Below are 14,430 nucleotides of genomic sequence, written 5' to 3' on the forward strand. Positions count from 1 at the left end.
TGTGTGTGTGTGTGTGTGTGTGTGTGTGTGTGTGTGTGTGTGTGTGATTATTGTTTTGGTTTGGTTTTTAGCAGTATTGCCTTACTGTGTTGCCCAGGTTAGCTCTGAATTCCTAAGCTCAAGTAATCCACCTGCCTAGTCTTTCCATTAGCTGGGATCACAGGCATGCATCACTATATCCAGTTATAATTATCCATTATTATTATTATTATTGAGACAGGGTTTCTCTATATAGCTCTGGCTATCCTTGGACTCCCTCTGTAGACCAGGCTGGCCTCGAACTCAGAGATCTGCCAGTCTCTGCCTTCCAAGTGCTGGGATTAAAGGTGTGCACCACTACCACTGGCTCATAATTCTTTTAAAGACAGGTTCTCTGTGTATAGCTGTGGCCGGACTGGAACTCACTATATAGACCAGGCTGGCCTTGAACCTACAGCCTTTCACTACCTGTGTAGTGCTGGAATTAAAGGCATACATTAGCATACCCTGACAGCCATAAAACCGTCACTTTTATCTTGCACCTTCCTAATAGTGCCCCCACTTTAAGACCCTAAATACAGATTGTCCTGGGATTTATGCGACACACTGGCTCCAAAATCTGCCTCTGTATCCCCATACCTTCTTCAGCTCACCCCATGTGCCCCACTGGAACCATCTGTCTGGAACTAGACACGGACTCCTTGGAAGTGGTCAGTGTGGCCAGGACAGGCTAGCCTGGGTGGACCCTGTGGTAGCACAGCCCTTGAACCCCTGTCTGAGTTAGGAGGGCAGTGATGTTGACTCCAGAGCAAACATGTGTGGACTACCTGAGGATGATGGGCTCCTGCTGGGCGTGATGGCTGTCGGCTGAGAGGCTCCTGGCTTGGGGGTCTGTGTTGAACCCCCACCAGGTGTGGCTGGCTGAGAAGAGGTACTTGTCCCTGTAATGGGGATCACTGGCTGAGAGGCTCCTGGCTTGGGGGTCTGCGTTGAGTCCCCTCTGGATGTGCTTGGAATGAGGGAGGTACTTGTTCTTGTAGTAGGGGCTGTTGGCTGAGAGGTTCCTGGCTTGGGGGTCTGTGTGGAGCCCCCACTGGGTGTGACTGGCTGAGAAGTGGTACTTGTACCTGTAATGGGGATCACTGGCTGAGGGGTTCCTGGCTTGGGGGTCTGTGTGGAGTCCCCACCAGGAGTGACTGTCTTGGGGGAGGTGCTGGTTCCAAGAGTAGGGATCCCCCCAGGTGTGGATGAGGTAGAGGCAGGTGGACTTAGAGTTGTGCCTGAGGGTGGGACTGGGCCAGCACTTCCCCCAGAGCTGGTTGTGGCCGGTCCTTGAGAGGTCCCAGAGGTCGTGGGGGCTTCCAAAGTGGTGCTACTTGAAGACCCAGTTGTTCCTCCAGCTTCTGGGGGCTTGGGGGACTCTGGGGGTAGCATGGACAGAACTTGGGTTTGCCTCTGTCCCCAAATATGCCTGTTCCAGAGGAGGAGCCACCTTGCTTGGGGGCCCTCAGGCTCACCTGTGGAGGGGGCCTCTTGCTCTGACACTTGGATCTCAACGACAGTGGTGGCTGTATCGTTAGTTACAGTACCGGTAGCTTCTACCTGGGGCAGAAAAGGGACTTGTTCCTCTCAGGTCCCTCTTTACCCCACACCTTTGGTCCCCGTATTCCCCACTCCACCTGTACATAGAAGATGCCTATTTCTTTCATAGTCTCATTGGTCAGCATGACATCCTTGTCCATCCTGAAATCTGAGGAGTTGGTGATTCGATACGTGATGTCCGAATTGAGGTCCTGGGTGAGAATGCAGTGAGGCCTGGGCCTGGGTGTCCTACTGTCCAGCCCAAGCTGCCCACACAGAGAACCAGAGTCTGGGCACACTTAGAGAGTTCGTAGGCGATCAGGAAGGGACTGCATACCGGGAAGTCTGAGTACTGAGCTTGGATCCTCAGGTTCTCAGAAGGGGAGGTCCTGTCCTTCACTGCTGTGCCAGCCTCAGAGCCAAGCACCACTGTACCATGGTACAGGCTCTGGGAGAACTGGAGTGGGTTCCCAGAGACATCACGAGCCTCCACAACGGCCTGGGTCACTGAGTAGCGGACCATATCATCCTGATCAGCCTGGGGAGTCAGGGGAAACAGGAGTAAGCAATGGGACTTGTTGGAGCTGGGCTGCAGCTGGGGCTCAAGGGAACACAGGAGACCCATCTGTTGTACTCACTCTGACCAGCAGGGTGAAGGTCATGGGGCTGGGGATACTTTTGCTCATCGTGAGGTTGCCAGACTTCTCGTCGATGATGAATGTGTCATCCGTGTTTCCTGGGAGAATTCAGGGTGGGGTTTGGTGTCTGTTCCCTCTGTTGTAGGGCCCAGGTGCTATAGGGCTAGCCCTCACTCACCCGCCATAATGCTGTAGATGATGGGCCGGTTAATCCCCTGATCTCCGTCCACAGCATAGATGGGACCAGGACTCAAGATGAGGGGGGATGACTGTGGGGATAGGGATAGCCTGATGTTGAGGGACCCCAGTTCTTACTCTTTTGTTGTCCCTCAAAGCCTGGAACATGAATTGGAGCATGGGGGCAGGGGACAGTTCCTGCTTGAGACAGAGCTGCAACCACAGCAGGATTCAGGGGCAGCAAGAACTTAAGAAGTAAGACTTGCAACCTCCGTGTGTCCTCTGCACCATGGAGGTTACGGTAGCCTTAGCTGGCCCCCACCTGCCCAGCTGGCCCTCTGGCCCCAGAGGAGACTGTCTGCTGGGCAAGGACATAGCAGTCCCTTATTATTATCAGCACAGCCCCTGAAGTCCTCACACCCCAGCTGACATCACAGGGTCTGTGCTCGTCACTGATTTTTGTCTGTATGTCCCCCACCTGAGGCTGGGATAGTTAATGAATGATTATTCATTCATATTAGTTTCCAAAAAAAATTACAAAATTGCCTAAACCTCTTGGGGAGCACAGGACCACCGCTGGGTCCCTACCCTGACTTGGCTCTGGATTCAAGTTAGACCCTGGGCTTTCTTACTCCCTATTACCAGTAGGAGCCCCGTGGGGACCACTCCATGGTACTGGGCCTGGATGCAGAAGTAGCCATCTGAGAAGGAGCAAGGCAGGAACCAGGGGGTCCGTAGGTCAGCCGGAAGCACGTTTACGATCAGGGTGGCAGTGGCCGTGTGGCTGGGCTCTGTGCTGTCTGCATTCCAAGTATCCTGTAGTCACAGCCAGCCCTGACAGGTCAGGTCCACAAGGACTTGGACAGGGTCTAAAACATCCAGGACTCAGGTAGCTGTGATCTGTTTACCTGTGCCAACAGCCTGAAGGTCATTTTCTGATTCTTATAGAAATCCAGGGTCCGGCTCAGAGTCAGAGCAGGGTTGGTTAACCCCGCCAGAGAGAAGAAGCTGCTGGCATTCTGAGAAGGCAGAAGAGGTCACAACCTGAGCCTCTGAGGCCTGGAGGCATCAGAAGGAAGGGGTCAGTAATACGTGGGGACAGGGGAAACACTGACAGGGGTCACTTCCTGCAGAGTGTAATAGAGCGTGTCATCTTTGTCAGGATCTTCGGCCGCCAGTTCTGTCCCAGGGATGACAACTGTACCCACTCTGGTGTCCTGGGGATAGAGAAGAAGTTGATCCAGCCATGCTGTGGTTTCTGTATATATCTATCTCCCTGAAGGCAGCCCAGACATCCCTCTGTCCTCCTTCCTTCTCCACACTCAGAAGGCACCTGCTGTGACTCCACTGGACTCACCTCTGATACACTGTATTCTTTGGTTGTAAAGGGAAACTTTGGGGGATTGTCATTAATATCCAGGATAATCACAGGCACAAACAACGCTGTCACCTGCAAGAAAGTCACTAAAGTCAACCCCGTGCCGAGGAGGGATGCTTGGGTGCCAGCATTCGGTCCTTTCTTCTTTATCAGTTCATTCGTTCAGTCTTTTGCTCTTTCACTCAACAGACATTTGTGGCATCCACAATGTAGTGGCCTATGGGCTCCTGTTCCAGGAGGAACTCAGACTAGAAAAACAAAACTAAACAACATTTCAGAGTGTGGCAGTCAGTGTACGGGGAGTGTGCTAAAGAGACATAAGGGCAATCCTGGGGACACAACCAGCAAAGTGTCAAAGGAAGAAAGCAGCAGTCTCATAGCCCAAAAACAAGTCTTCAAAAGAATAGCAGAGGGCCGGGCGGTGGTGGCGCACGCCTTTAATCCCAGCACTCGGGAGGCAGAGGCAGGCGGATCTCTGTGAGTTCGAGACCAGCCTGGTCTACAGAGCTAGTTCCAGGACAGGCTCCAACGCCACAGAGAAACCCTGTCTCGAAAAACCAAAAAAAATAAAAAAATAAAGAATAGCAGAGAAAGGAGCCTTCAGGTTAAGCTCACTGGCTGTGTCTCCTCCCTCCCCCCGAAAGAGACCTTCCTGGGACCCAGGAGGAGAGAGAAGTTGAGGATAGAGAGGAGGAAAAGGTGTTCTTCTCCAGTGACAGATGTCAAGGCCATGATCATTCCGTGTGTGTGTGTGTGTGTGTGTGTGTGTGTGTGTGTGTGTGTGCGTGTAGTGTATTTGTGTGTTGAGAGTGGAGCCCAGGGTCTCAACCATACACTAGGCAGGTGCTCTACCACTAAACTATACTTAAAAATGAACTTGTAAAAAATTATTATCTATTAGAGACATGGGCTGAGATATGTGTGGGTAACATGTCACGGTACAGGGTCGGAGTGCAGGGTGTGAGAGTTGTTCTTGGTGGGGCAGGAAGTGTCTGGAGCCTGTCATATCTGTAAGCATCCTTTAGCAAAAGGCTGAAAATGTGGTGTAGGCTGAGGGCCGAGGGTGAAGATGTCTGGGGTGGGGCAGGTGGACAGTGTGGACTAGGAGGGCGAGGCGTCCCCTGAGATGATGTGTCCATGCTGGTGTGAGCAGGCTTAAGGAGTGTCTACACTAGGCCAGTGTCTACACAGCCTAGCCTTGCCCGCCCAGATGGGAAATTAACTTTGAGTCCCAGTAAGACAATGTGGAAGTTTCTGTGTGAGGCTAGGCAGGGTCTGGTTATGACTCTCTGGGGACTCACTGCATGGAGAAGGGATGGACGGGGACCAGGGACAAGAAAGTAGCAAGGGGATCCACTAGAAGGGTCAGAGAGGCTCTCTATCCACCAAAGACCCTGGGGGACTCGGGTAGGAAGAGCAGGGCTGACTTTAAAGGAGGCCCAGCCAACAGAGTCCCTGAGAGTGTGTGTGTGTGGGGGGGGAGTAACAACAAAAGTGGGGTAAGGGGCTGGCCGGTGAAGGTGTCTCCCAGGTGAGGGGTGAGGGGCAGACTTGGGGTCTCAGGTGCTGACGCATACAGGGCCCTAAGTTAGCAGCGTTTGCGTCTAGAGCTCAGGGCAGAGTCTGGGCTAAGCGAAGTGTGGGAGTGGCCAATAGACCGCTTATACTCAGACTCCCTGGAGTGAGGTCATGGAGGAGTGGTCTTGGGGTATTCTGACAGGTCAGGGGTGGTCAGATAATGGGGTTGTCTTACCACTTCATTTCCTCTCTTGCACTCCAGGACTGCCTCCAGCATAGAGTTTTCCTGAGGATAATGAAGCCAGTACCCTATGAGTCACCGGCCCCATAGGAAGTACAGTGCCCTGGGCTAGGGGAGTGTGGCTGGGAAGGCCTGTACTTCTCCAGGGCCCCTGTCATCAGTGGCAAATCCTGCGTGTAGGGGGCTTCTGGCAACTGTGTCCCCCAAGGGTCCTACCCCAACTGTGTCCCCCAAGGGTCCTACCCCCCCAGTACCAACCAACCTCACTCACTACCTGGGGGACAGAACCATTAACCCCCTCCTCCTAGGGTGTCTTTTCCAGGCTAGGGGAATGGATGCTCATGTGTGTTCCCATGGGGGCACATTCCACCCTACAGACTGTACCTCATAATCTGGAGTCACGATGAGAAACAGCTGGTTGCCCACAATTTTAAATGTAGAAGGAGTGGACCCGGACCCCAGGGTCACATGCAGGCCATCTGAGACCGAAATGTTCAACAGTGGCTCGGAAATACTACTGTTCTCCTTGATTTGAACAACCGGCTTGTTCACAGAGCAGACTGGAAAGTTGCAAAGGAGAAGTTGGTACAATCCACCCACTCTGCTGTCTACCCATCCTGCCCTTGACCAGCACATACCTTGGTCCTGGGCCGAGGTCCCCGGAGGTTGGCCAAACAGCACTAAGAGCAGTGGCGGCAGCAGCAGAGGCCACAGGAGGGCCGGAGCCCCCATGGTGGCAGCTGTCAGCTGGAAGAAGGGTCCAGCTGCCTTCTTGTTCCAGGGTTGGTACAGTTCCTGCCTGGGCGACCTTCGCCCCTGCCAGGTACCGCCTCATTTTATGACCCTTTACCGATGGCCTCTACCAAGGGGGCTCCCGCTGGCCGGCGCTTAGAGGGGAAATGAGGTCATGTTTCAGCCTGGACTTCTAGGAAGTTAAGTGGGGATTCAACCCACAGGCATTACACGAGGTGTAAAAAGCATGAGAACCACTGGGAGTGTGGAATAGACCTGGTAAAGTTAAGACAAGGCTGGGGCCATCCGTTAAGGAGGCTGAGTCAGGGCTGAGGAGCTGAAGCAGGTCTGGGAGCTGAAATCATTCATAGATTTGGGGGGCTGAGACAGGACTTGGGGCTGAAGCAGCCCTCTGGGGGTGGAACAATAGGTCTGGGGAGCTGGGACAAGGCTGGGGGGAGCTGGGGCAGGGCCGGGGGAGGCAGAAAGGAGTAAGGTAGGCCTGGGGAGCCCGGGGGGGCGGGGGGAGCTGGAGACAAGGACAGGGACACGGGCTGAGCCATTGGCCTTGGGTCTACTGTAACCCGCAGCAGGATAGCCCTCATCTTGTCTCTTTCTCTTCAATGTCCTTAGCAAAATTCCCGAAGCCACATTATGTCACCTCCCAGCATGCTCCTGCCTGTGTGGGAAGCACAGCAGTTCTCCCAGGGCTGGGCCTGGCAGGGCTTGGCAGGGCCTTGGTAATAGGATGCAAATGAAACCTTCCAGCCACAGCTGGGAGCGGGACTAGGTGGGGAACCAGTATCTGTGGAAGACAGAAATCCTGGCCTCCATTAGACTTTCTCCAGTCTTTCTTGCTTCCTCCTGTCTTCCTTACAAGCCCTCAGAAATGGGGAGAGGCCTCTAGGTGGAGCCAAGGAGGGTGGTAGGGGGTGCTGTGTTGAAAGGGCCCACAGAGCCCTCACCATCTGGGCCTTTGCTGCTCTGGATGCATGGAAACCTTCCTGCAGCTCCAGGCCATTCTCACGACTGAGCGATTTGTCTCAGGACAGCTGTGGTCTCACAGCTGTCTGCTGGGAGATGACATCACTACCCAGGCTTCAGGGCTATGCCAAGACCACACAGACATGTAGAGCCAGGATGTACACAGGCCCTTTCACTCATGAGGGACCCCTAATTGTCCTGCCTGTGCCTCCTCACCGCTCCGTGCACCCTGACCACAAGGCTGGACGAGGGCTGGGATCTCTGATCCCTGGAAATTTTCCTAAGTGGACCACAGGACAGGGTGGAACACTGAGGAGTTCAACTGGGAAAGAGGAATCCAGTTGATACCAGAGATAAGGAAGAAATGTCCGAGCTGACCTCCCAGGTTCAAAGGGCAACTGGGTGTGGTCCTAGTCATTGAATGAGGTGGCTGGACCTGTCCACACTCAGTCTTACTGAGCAGGGACTGCCTTGATTTTATCAGACATCACACACTGTGAGCTACAGACCAGGGTCTAAATTCCTTCTTTATTGATGCCAGTGACAACCAAACCCTAGCTCCAGCCAGGCTCCTGGAGACTCCCCTTCCTCCCTCATCGGGGCCGCCTGGTTGCTTCAGTCCACTCTGAAACTTCGACAGCTGGCTTTGGTCCAGGAGGCAGCCACGGAGTCTGGGACCCATCCAGGGAAAGCCTAGGGAGGAGCCTGTGGAGGGGGATAGGTGGTTAGGGTACTGGGACTGACCATTAGAGCGCTCACACCCACATGGCTAGGGAATAGGAAGGATGCTTTAGGAGTCCAGCTGAGGCTGGACCTCTCACCAGTCCTGTAGGGCCTGAGTGTTCGACCACAGCAAGCAGAGCTGGTCCTCTGAGGGCTTGGACCCGGTCAGGCTGTTCTCTGGGATATTTTCTGCGTCCTGTTCACTGCCCCCCCCGACCCCAAATTAGAATTAGTGGTAGTGCTGGAATGTGGCAGGTTGCTGAAAGGGGACTATACCAGGCCTGCTCCATACCAGGAAAAGTCTGGAGAGTTCTAACTACGCCTGCTCACCTGCGCTTCCCCACCAGACCCTGCAGCAAGCGCTGCAGCCTGGCGCTGTCCTGCAGGCGGCTGAGCTCGCTAGTGAACGTCCCGTCTGAATGTCTTGAGATCCTGGGGAGGGGAGGGGCGAGGAGGGTCAGAGTTCGCCGGTGCGGGCGTGTGGGCGTGGGCGTGGTTAAGTGACCCCCCCAACACACACACACACACACGCCCCGCTCACCTGGGGAGCGCCGGGAGCGCGGTGGAACCAGCGAGCAGCAGCAGCAACAGCAACAGCGGAGGCCTGGGCAGTGGATGCTCCATGGTCAGGCTCCGTGTTTGCTGAGTGGTGCAGCTGCAGCCTGAGCCCCGCGCCCCTGCTTTATAGCTGCCCCGGCAGCAGGTGGGGGGCTCCAGCACCGCCCCGGCTCCGCGCGGCCGGCCGCTCCCCATCGATTGCGGGAAGGTCAGGGCCACCCCCACAGCTGTCGTCCGGCCACCTCCCGTCCCGTTGGCGCCCCTCAGCTGACTGGGAGGGGGAGTAGAGGGGTTAGTGCTACCAGGTAGCGAAATAGACACCTCCATCTGGGACCACGGGCAAGGAACAGGGTATGGCGGTTCAGGACAGGAAGAGGGAATCACACTGCCAGGCCCCTCCAGCCTCCGTTCATCTTGGCGCCAGCCCTAGACCCTGGAACACTCTTCTCAGGAATGGACAGTAGGTGTCTTGAGAAGCCTAGGAAGGGGCAGTAGATGACTGAGGGGGGAAGGAGACCAGAGTCCGATCTGGGGACGGATGCAGAGAAACCGCCTGCAAGGGCAGACGGGCACCCGAAACAAAAATGGGAATCCTCTTAGGCCCTGAGGCTGCATTTTTGGATGGGAGCAAACATCCTATTCGTATTGGAATCAGGAAGTAAAACTGGGTTAGAATAAGAGAAAGCAGGCCTTAGAGGTTGTAGGGGAGGGGGGAGGGGGGAGCAATGGATGGGAATTGACTTGCAAAGCATCTCCATCCCTGGCATCCGGGACAAGTGGTAGGACACTAGTCTAGTGTGCACCAGGACCTCCGTTCCACCCAGCACCGAAACCCAAACCAAAAGACAATCCTTAGAATCAAATTACAAAACTAGCAAACTGTGATGAACTAGCTATTGAGTAAAAATCATGTAATGGTTTTTGTTGTTGTTTTGTTTTGTTTGTTTGTTTGGAGTTTTTTTGAGACAGGGTTTCTCTGTGTAGCTTTGGTGCCTGTCCTGGAACTCACTCTGTAGACCAGGCTGGCCTCAAACTCACAGAGATCTAGCTGCCTCTGCTCAAAGGTGTAAGTCACCACACCACGGCCAAGCTTTTCTTTTTTTTTTCTTTTCATTCTTTCTTTATTTTATTGCTTGTTTGTTTGTTTGTTTGTTATGGGAATGGTTTGTTTTGTTTTGGAGGCAGAGTATATAGCTCAGGCTGCCTTTGAACTCATCATCTAGCCCACGTTGGCCTGAAACCCTCAACAATCTTCTTGCCTTAGCCTCTCAAAAGCAGATTGCAGTCACCAGTCACCAAATCCAGCTTGCATTTTGGGGGGAGGGGATCAGGTTTTGAGCTTTGGAGTTCTTTGCTTTGAATCTTTGAGACAAGGTTTATATACACCAGGCTGGCCTGGAATTTGTTACATTGTTTAGGATAGCTTTGAATTGCAGATCTTCCTGCCATATCGGTACTGTATCTCTGGAGCCCTGGTACTGCAGGTGGAATAAGGCTGTTCTTTTGCAGTGCTAAGAATGGAATTTAAGGCTTCACACGTGCTAAGGTAGCACTGGGTAAAGGAGCTCCCCACCCCTCGCCCTCCACAGGGGGCTTTAAAAACAATTAGTGGGCTTCACATTTTAGAGAAGTTTTCCATTTACAGAAAAACTGAACCGAAAGCGTGGCATTCAGTTCCCTAATGCCCTCACATACTCTCTCCACCCAGAATCCCCTTCTACTAAGAAGCAGGGAGTAGAGGGTATTATTGGCTCTGTGGTTAAGAGAGCCTGCTGCTCTTACAGAGGACCTCAGATCAGTTCCCACCCCCACACAGGGTGGCACACAGGGTGGCTCTCAACCGCCCATAACTCCAGCTGGGGGCATCTGATACCTTCTAGCCTCTACGGACATTGTGATCCTGCTCCCCACAGACACTCGAGTGGACAGAGAAACAGAAACAGACTTTTTTTTTTTTCTAGAGACAGGGTTTCTCTGGGTAGCCCTGGTTGTCCTGGAATTCACTCTGTAGACCAGGCTGGCCTCAATCTCAGAAATCCACCTGCCTCTGCCTCCTGAGTGCTGGGATTAAAGGTGAGCCGCATCACCGGTGGCCCAGCTATTTTAAGAAAGGGAGGGGGGACGGTGTGGCACACAGCCAGATCCCAGCACTTAGGAAACAGAAGTCGGCAGATCTTTGAGTTTGAGGTCAGTCTGATTGACAAAGTGAGTTACAGGACAGCCAGAGCTACACAGGAACACTGTTTGGAATAAACAACAAGGGTGGGGGACGTGGGGAAGGAACACTAGTGACACATACTTATAGCCTAGCTTTTGGGAGGCAGAGGCAGGAAGATTGCAAGCTTCAAGCCAACAAGGGCAACTTGATGAGACCCTTAAAAGTAAACAAAACACCCTGACACTGGAGAGGTGGCTTTATCACAGGTTCTGTGAAGCCTTGGCTGTCCTGGAACTAGCTCCGTAGACTGGGCTGGCCTTGAACTCACAGAGCTCAACCTGCCTCTGCCACCACAGCCTGGCTTGAACCATGGTCAACACAGCAGTATCCTCAAGGCCTGCAGTTCTCACCAGGAGCCACTTTGGGGGCTGAACATCCTGTCGGTTTAGACAACGTAAACTGGCGTGGATCCAGCTCCATAGCATCAAAGACAGCAATGTCACAGCCCCGAGAGCTCCCCGTGGAGCCTTCTTCCTCCTGCCCCCAGACCCCCGATCTTGTCATTGACACTGGTAATAACTGTTTGTTCCAGAGTGTCCGGGCTGGCTTCTGAATTTTAAAGATCGTGTTTGCTTATTTGTGTGGGTGGGTAGGTGGGTGCATGGAAGTCAGAGCACAGCTTGTTGGAGCTGGCTTTCTCCTTCTTCCCTGTGGGATCCAGGGATCAAACTCGGGCGACAAGCTTGGCAGCTGGGACCTTTACCCACCGAGCCACCTTGCTAGTTCCACATTGCTTCTGTCATTTGGCAATAACCCTCTGCACCTCCTTTGAGTCTTTTCATGGCTCAGCAGCTCAATTCTTCCTAGGGCTTAGCAAATGTTCCCCTATCTGAATGGACCAGTGTGTTAAGCCACTCACCCAGTGAAGGTCGTTTGTGTTGTTCCCAAGTTCAGGCAACTATAAATAAAGCTGTCGTAAAATGTGTGTGTGCGTGTATGTGTGCATGTGTGTGTGTGTGTGCGTGTGCACGCATGTGTGCATGTGTATGGTGCATGTGTGCGTGTGCGGGTGTGTGTGTGTGCATGGGTGTGTGCTAGAGCCACAGACACAGCTCAGTGGTAGAGCGCTTGCCTGTATGCATGAGGCCTAGGTTCAGTACTGAAGACTGCAGGGGGAAGAAGCATATGTCAGTCCTGACCAATGGAACCATAGAAATTACGCTAGAATCAAATCCCTGAGTAAATAAGCAGAAGGGAGGAGACAGGTGGTTAGTGAGCAGTGACCTACAGGAACGGGGGCGGACAGGAGGTAGTCCTCTGCCAGCCAGACAGTCTAATGTGCACACGGCCTCATCAGCGAGTTAGTTAGGCCAGGGAAGAGTGTAGGATAATGGTTACTAACGGCTACTACCCTGTGACAGGGGCCACCGCACACTGATGTCAGAGGAGGGTTACATAGCTGGCTGAGGCTGTATTTAGAAAGGGCTTAAGAAAGACCCTGAGAGGGCTGGAGAGATGGCTCAGTGGTTAAGAGCATTGCCTGCTCTTCCAAAGGTCCTGAGTTCAAATCCCAGCAACCACGTAGTGCCTTACAACCATCCGTAATGAGGTCTGGTGCCCTCTTCTGGCCTGCAGGCATACATGCAGACACAATATGTATACATAATAAATAAATTTTTTTAAAAAAAAAGAAAGACCCTGAGAGCTAGGCATGATGGCTTATGCTTCTAATCCCAGCACTTGGGAGGCAGAGGCAGGAGGATCTCTGTGAGTCTGAGGCCAGCCTGCTCTATATAGAGAGTTCCAAGTCAACCAGGGCTACAAGAAGGAACTCCTCGAAAAGCCAACTAACCAACCAGCCAGCCAAACAAACAAACAAACAAACAAACAGAAAAGCCGAGGCCGGGAGCCAAGCGAACCTCGTGTGCTCTAGTTGCGTGGCAGTCGCTAGCGACGGATTACAATGACTTGGATTTTATAAAGTTCCTGCCTGCAGGTTCCTGCAGGCTTCTCTCAATAAGCTATAACCTGTAAAATGAATAAACCATTTCTTCCCCGAGCTGTTTTCCATCATGGTGTTTACAGCAACAGAGAAGGCAGCCTACCTAGTGGGACCATGTTTCAAAACCAAGCAAGCAAACAAATAAACAAACAAAACCAGAAAGAAACCTACCGTGGCCTGGCGTAGTGGTACATGATTTTAATCCCAGCATTCAGGAGATAGGCATGTGACTTTCTGTGAATTCTAGGCCAGCCTGGTCTATACAGAGAGCTCCAGGTCAGCCAGGGCTACATAGAGAGACTTTCTCAACAAAAACAAACAACAACAAAAGAGGCAAGGGATGCCTTGGATATTTTCTTCTACGTTCCTGACAGACTGACTCAATTACCAGAGGGAGTGATTACCTTCTCCAATGTTTCTGTTCCCAGGTGGCCTTTGGCAGCAGCCGGTGATAGAGCAGTCCTCAGCAGGCGCTGGAGTCTGAAGCCTGCAAGGATGAAGAGCAGAGGTGAGATCCATGCTCCCCGAAGACCCTTGCCTAGGAAGGCACACAGATGCTCATAGAATTAGCCTCCCCGAGGCAGAACAAAGACCTAGAAAAATAACTGCTATCTCAAGGCACCCCTTAAGAAGGGCCAGGCGACCAGGTGGCCAGGTGTGGTGACACAGCACCTATAAACCCAGAGCCTGAGAGACAGAGGAAAAGATCTCTGCAAGTCCAAGACCAGCCTGGCCTACATATCCAACCTCGTGGGAAAGAGTAAAGGACAGGCTCAGTGGTGGGAACCTTGAGGGAGACTTTCTATGAATGAGCTACCAAGGCTCTGTGAAGCCAAGGAAGGGAGCCTTTGGCCCATTGGGCCACAGCCTCCTGCAGGTCCTGCTTGAGCATGCCAGTCTTGGCCCTGCACTGGGATGGTCAGTGCAGTGCCCATGCACAAGCCCCTCACGCTGGCCGGCAGTGTCTAGCGATGTGCAAGGGCCATAAGGCCTTGAAGCTGAAGTCCACAGGTGTCGGAAACTTGCTCATCTCCCGAAAACCAGCATTCAAGTGGACTCTCTTACCAAGTTAGCTTCCCGTGTCTCCTGCAGGTAAAGATGGGCATTTCTCACACGGGCTTACGAAGCCTCACAGTTCCCAGGGATCAACCCAGTGTCCTTCCTGAGGCTGGTCCCAGGTCTCTTCCTGTCTGCAGCTTACAGTTTGATTCTTGCCCACTTCAAAGCAGCTCAGAGTGCAGGGGGACCAAGCCCTGGTACAGAAAGTGCACAGAATGTCTGCTTCCCTACGCCCCGTTGTCAGGAAGGCCACACCTATGTTTTCCCCTAATTGCTTCCACAGTGTTCAGATACACCAGGCTACAACCTCTTTTTCTCTGGTTAAGGGTTGTGATGGGTGTATTGTTCTTTAGGGACTAGCGTGATGACACCGATATATGGTAATATTTCGTTTGAAATTTAGCAAATAAAGCTTGCCTGAAGATCAGAGTGCAAAACTAAGGCACTAGTTACCCATAAAGGCCAGGCAGTGGTGGCACACACCTTTAATCCCAGTACTCAGGAGACGTAGGAAGGTAGATCTCTGTGAGTTCAAGGCCACCTTGAGCTACGCAGGATTGAATCTGTCTAAAAGAGAAACAGAGCTCAAAGATCAAAGGTGGTCCCAGAAGTTGGGATCACAAACCTTTAATCCCAGCACTAGAGAGGTGGAGGCAGGAGTGATATGGCTGGGCAGGGAGAGGAATATGATGCAGTCTGAGC

The 14,430-nt window shown here is 52.9% G+C and overlaps 2 protein-coding genes across 4 annotated transcripts in view; both read right to left on the reverse strand.

Annotated features, from left to right (window-relative positions):
* Cdhr5 (cadherin related family member 5) overlaps window positions 1–6,244 on the reverse strand; it is an 8,398-nt gene extending 2,154 nt beyond the window's left edge. Inside the window, exons 1-14 of one of the 2 annotated variants that reach the window (XM_005351507.1) lie at window positions 6,151–6,244; window positions 5,897–6,072; window positions 5,507–5,557; window positions 3,733–3,825; window positions 3,491–3,592; window positions 3,284–3,394; window positions 3,018–3,191; window positions 2,377–2,467; window positions 2,199–2,296; window positions 1,898–2,098; window positions 1,659–1,772; window positions 1,497–1,581; window positions 1,123–1,400; window positions 807–1,047 (exon numbers count right to left, since the gene is read on the reverse strand). In XM_005351507.1, the coding sequence (XP_005351564.1) occupies window positions 807–1,047; window positions 1,123–1,400; window positions 1,497–1,581; window positions 1,659–1,772; window positions 1,898–2,098; window positions 2,199–2,296; window positions 2,377–2,467; window positions 3,018–3,191; window positions 3,284–3,394; window positions 3,491–3,592; window positions 3,733–3,825; window positions 5,507–5,557; window positions 5,897–6,072; window positions 6,151–6,244 (1,909 nt within the window). The remainder of the gene's footprint in view (window positions 1–806; window positions 1,048–1,122; window positions 1,401–1,496; window positions 1,582–1,658; window positions 1,773–1,897; window positions 2,099–2,198; window positions 2,297–2,376; window positions 2,468–3,017; window positions 3,192–3,283; window positions 3,395–3,490; window positions 3,593–3,732; window positions 3,826–5,506; window positions 5,558–5,896; window positions 6,073–6,150) is intronic. The other variant, XM_005351508.1, reaches the window with a different exon arrangement.
* A 1,495-nt stretch (window positions 6,245–7,739) lies between these two features.
* Window positions 7,740–8,575, reverse strand: Sct (secretin). Of its 2 annotated transcripts, XM_013347850.2 has the most exons (5): window positions 8,493–8,575; window positions 8,282–8,383; window positions 8,050–8,154; window positions 7,996–7,997; window positions 7,751–7,949 (listed from the first exon to the last, which is right to left on the reverse strand). In XM_013347850.2, exons 1-5 carry the CDS (start codon window positions 8,573–8,575, stop codon window positions 7,822–7,824), a joined length of 420 nt encoding a protein of 139 aa, XP_013203304.1. In that variant the 3' UTR covers window positions 7,751–7,821. The 2 variants fall into 2 exon arrangements, with proteins under 2 accessions (XP_005351566.1, XP_013203304.1); XM_005351509.2 differs by lacking the exon at window positions 7,996–7,997 and having other exon boundaries at window positions 7,740–7,933.
* Window positions 8,576–14,430: the final 5,855 nt, after the last annotated feature.

The sequence above is a fragment of the Microtus ochrogaster genome, chromosome 8 (assembly GCF_000317375.1).
Source record: "Microtus ochrogaster isolate Prairie Vole_2 chromosome 8, MicOch1.0, whole genome shotgun sequence".
Taxonomy (NCBI): Eukaryota; Metazoa; Chordata; class Mammalia; order Rodentia; family Cricetidae; genus Microtus; species Microtus ochrogaster.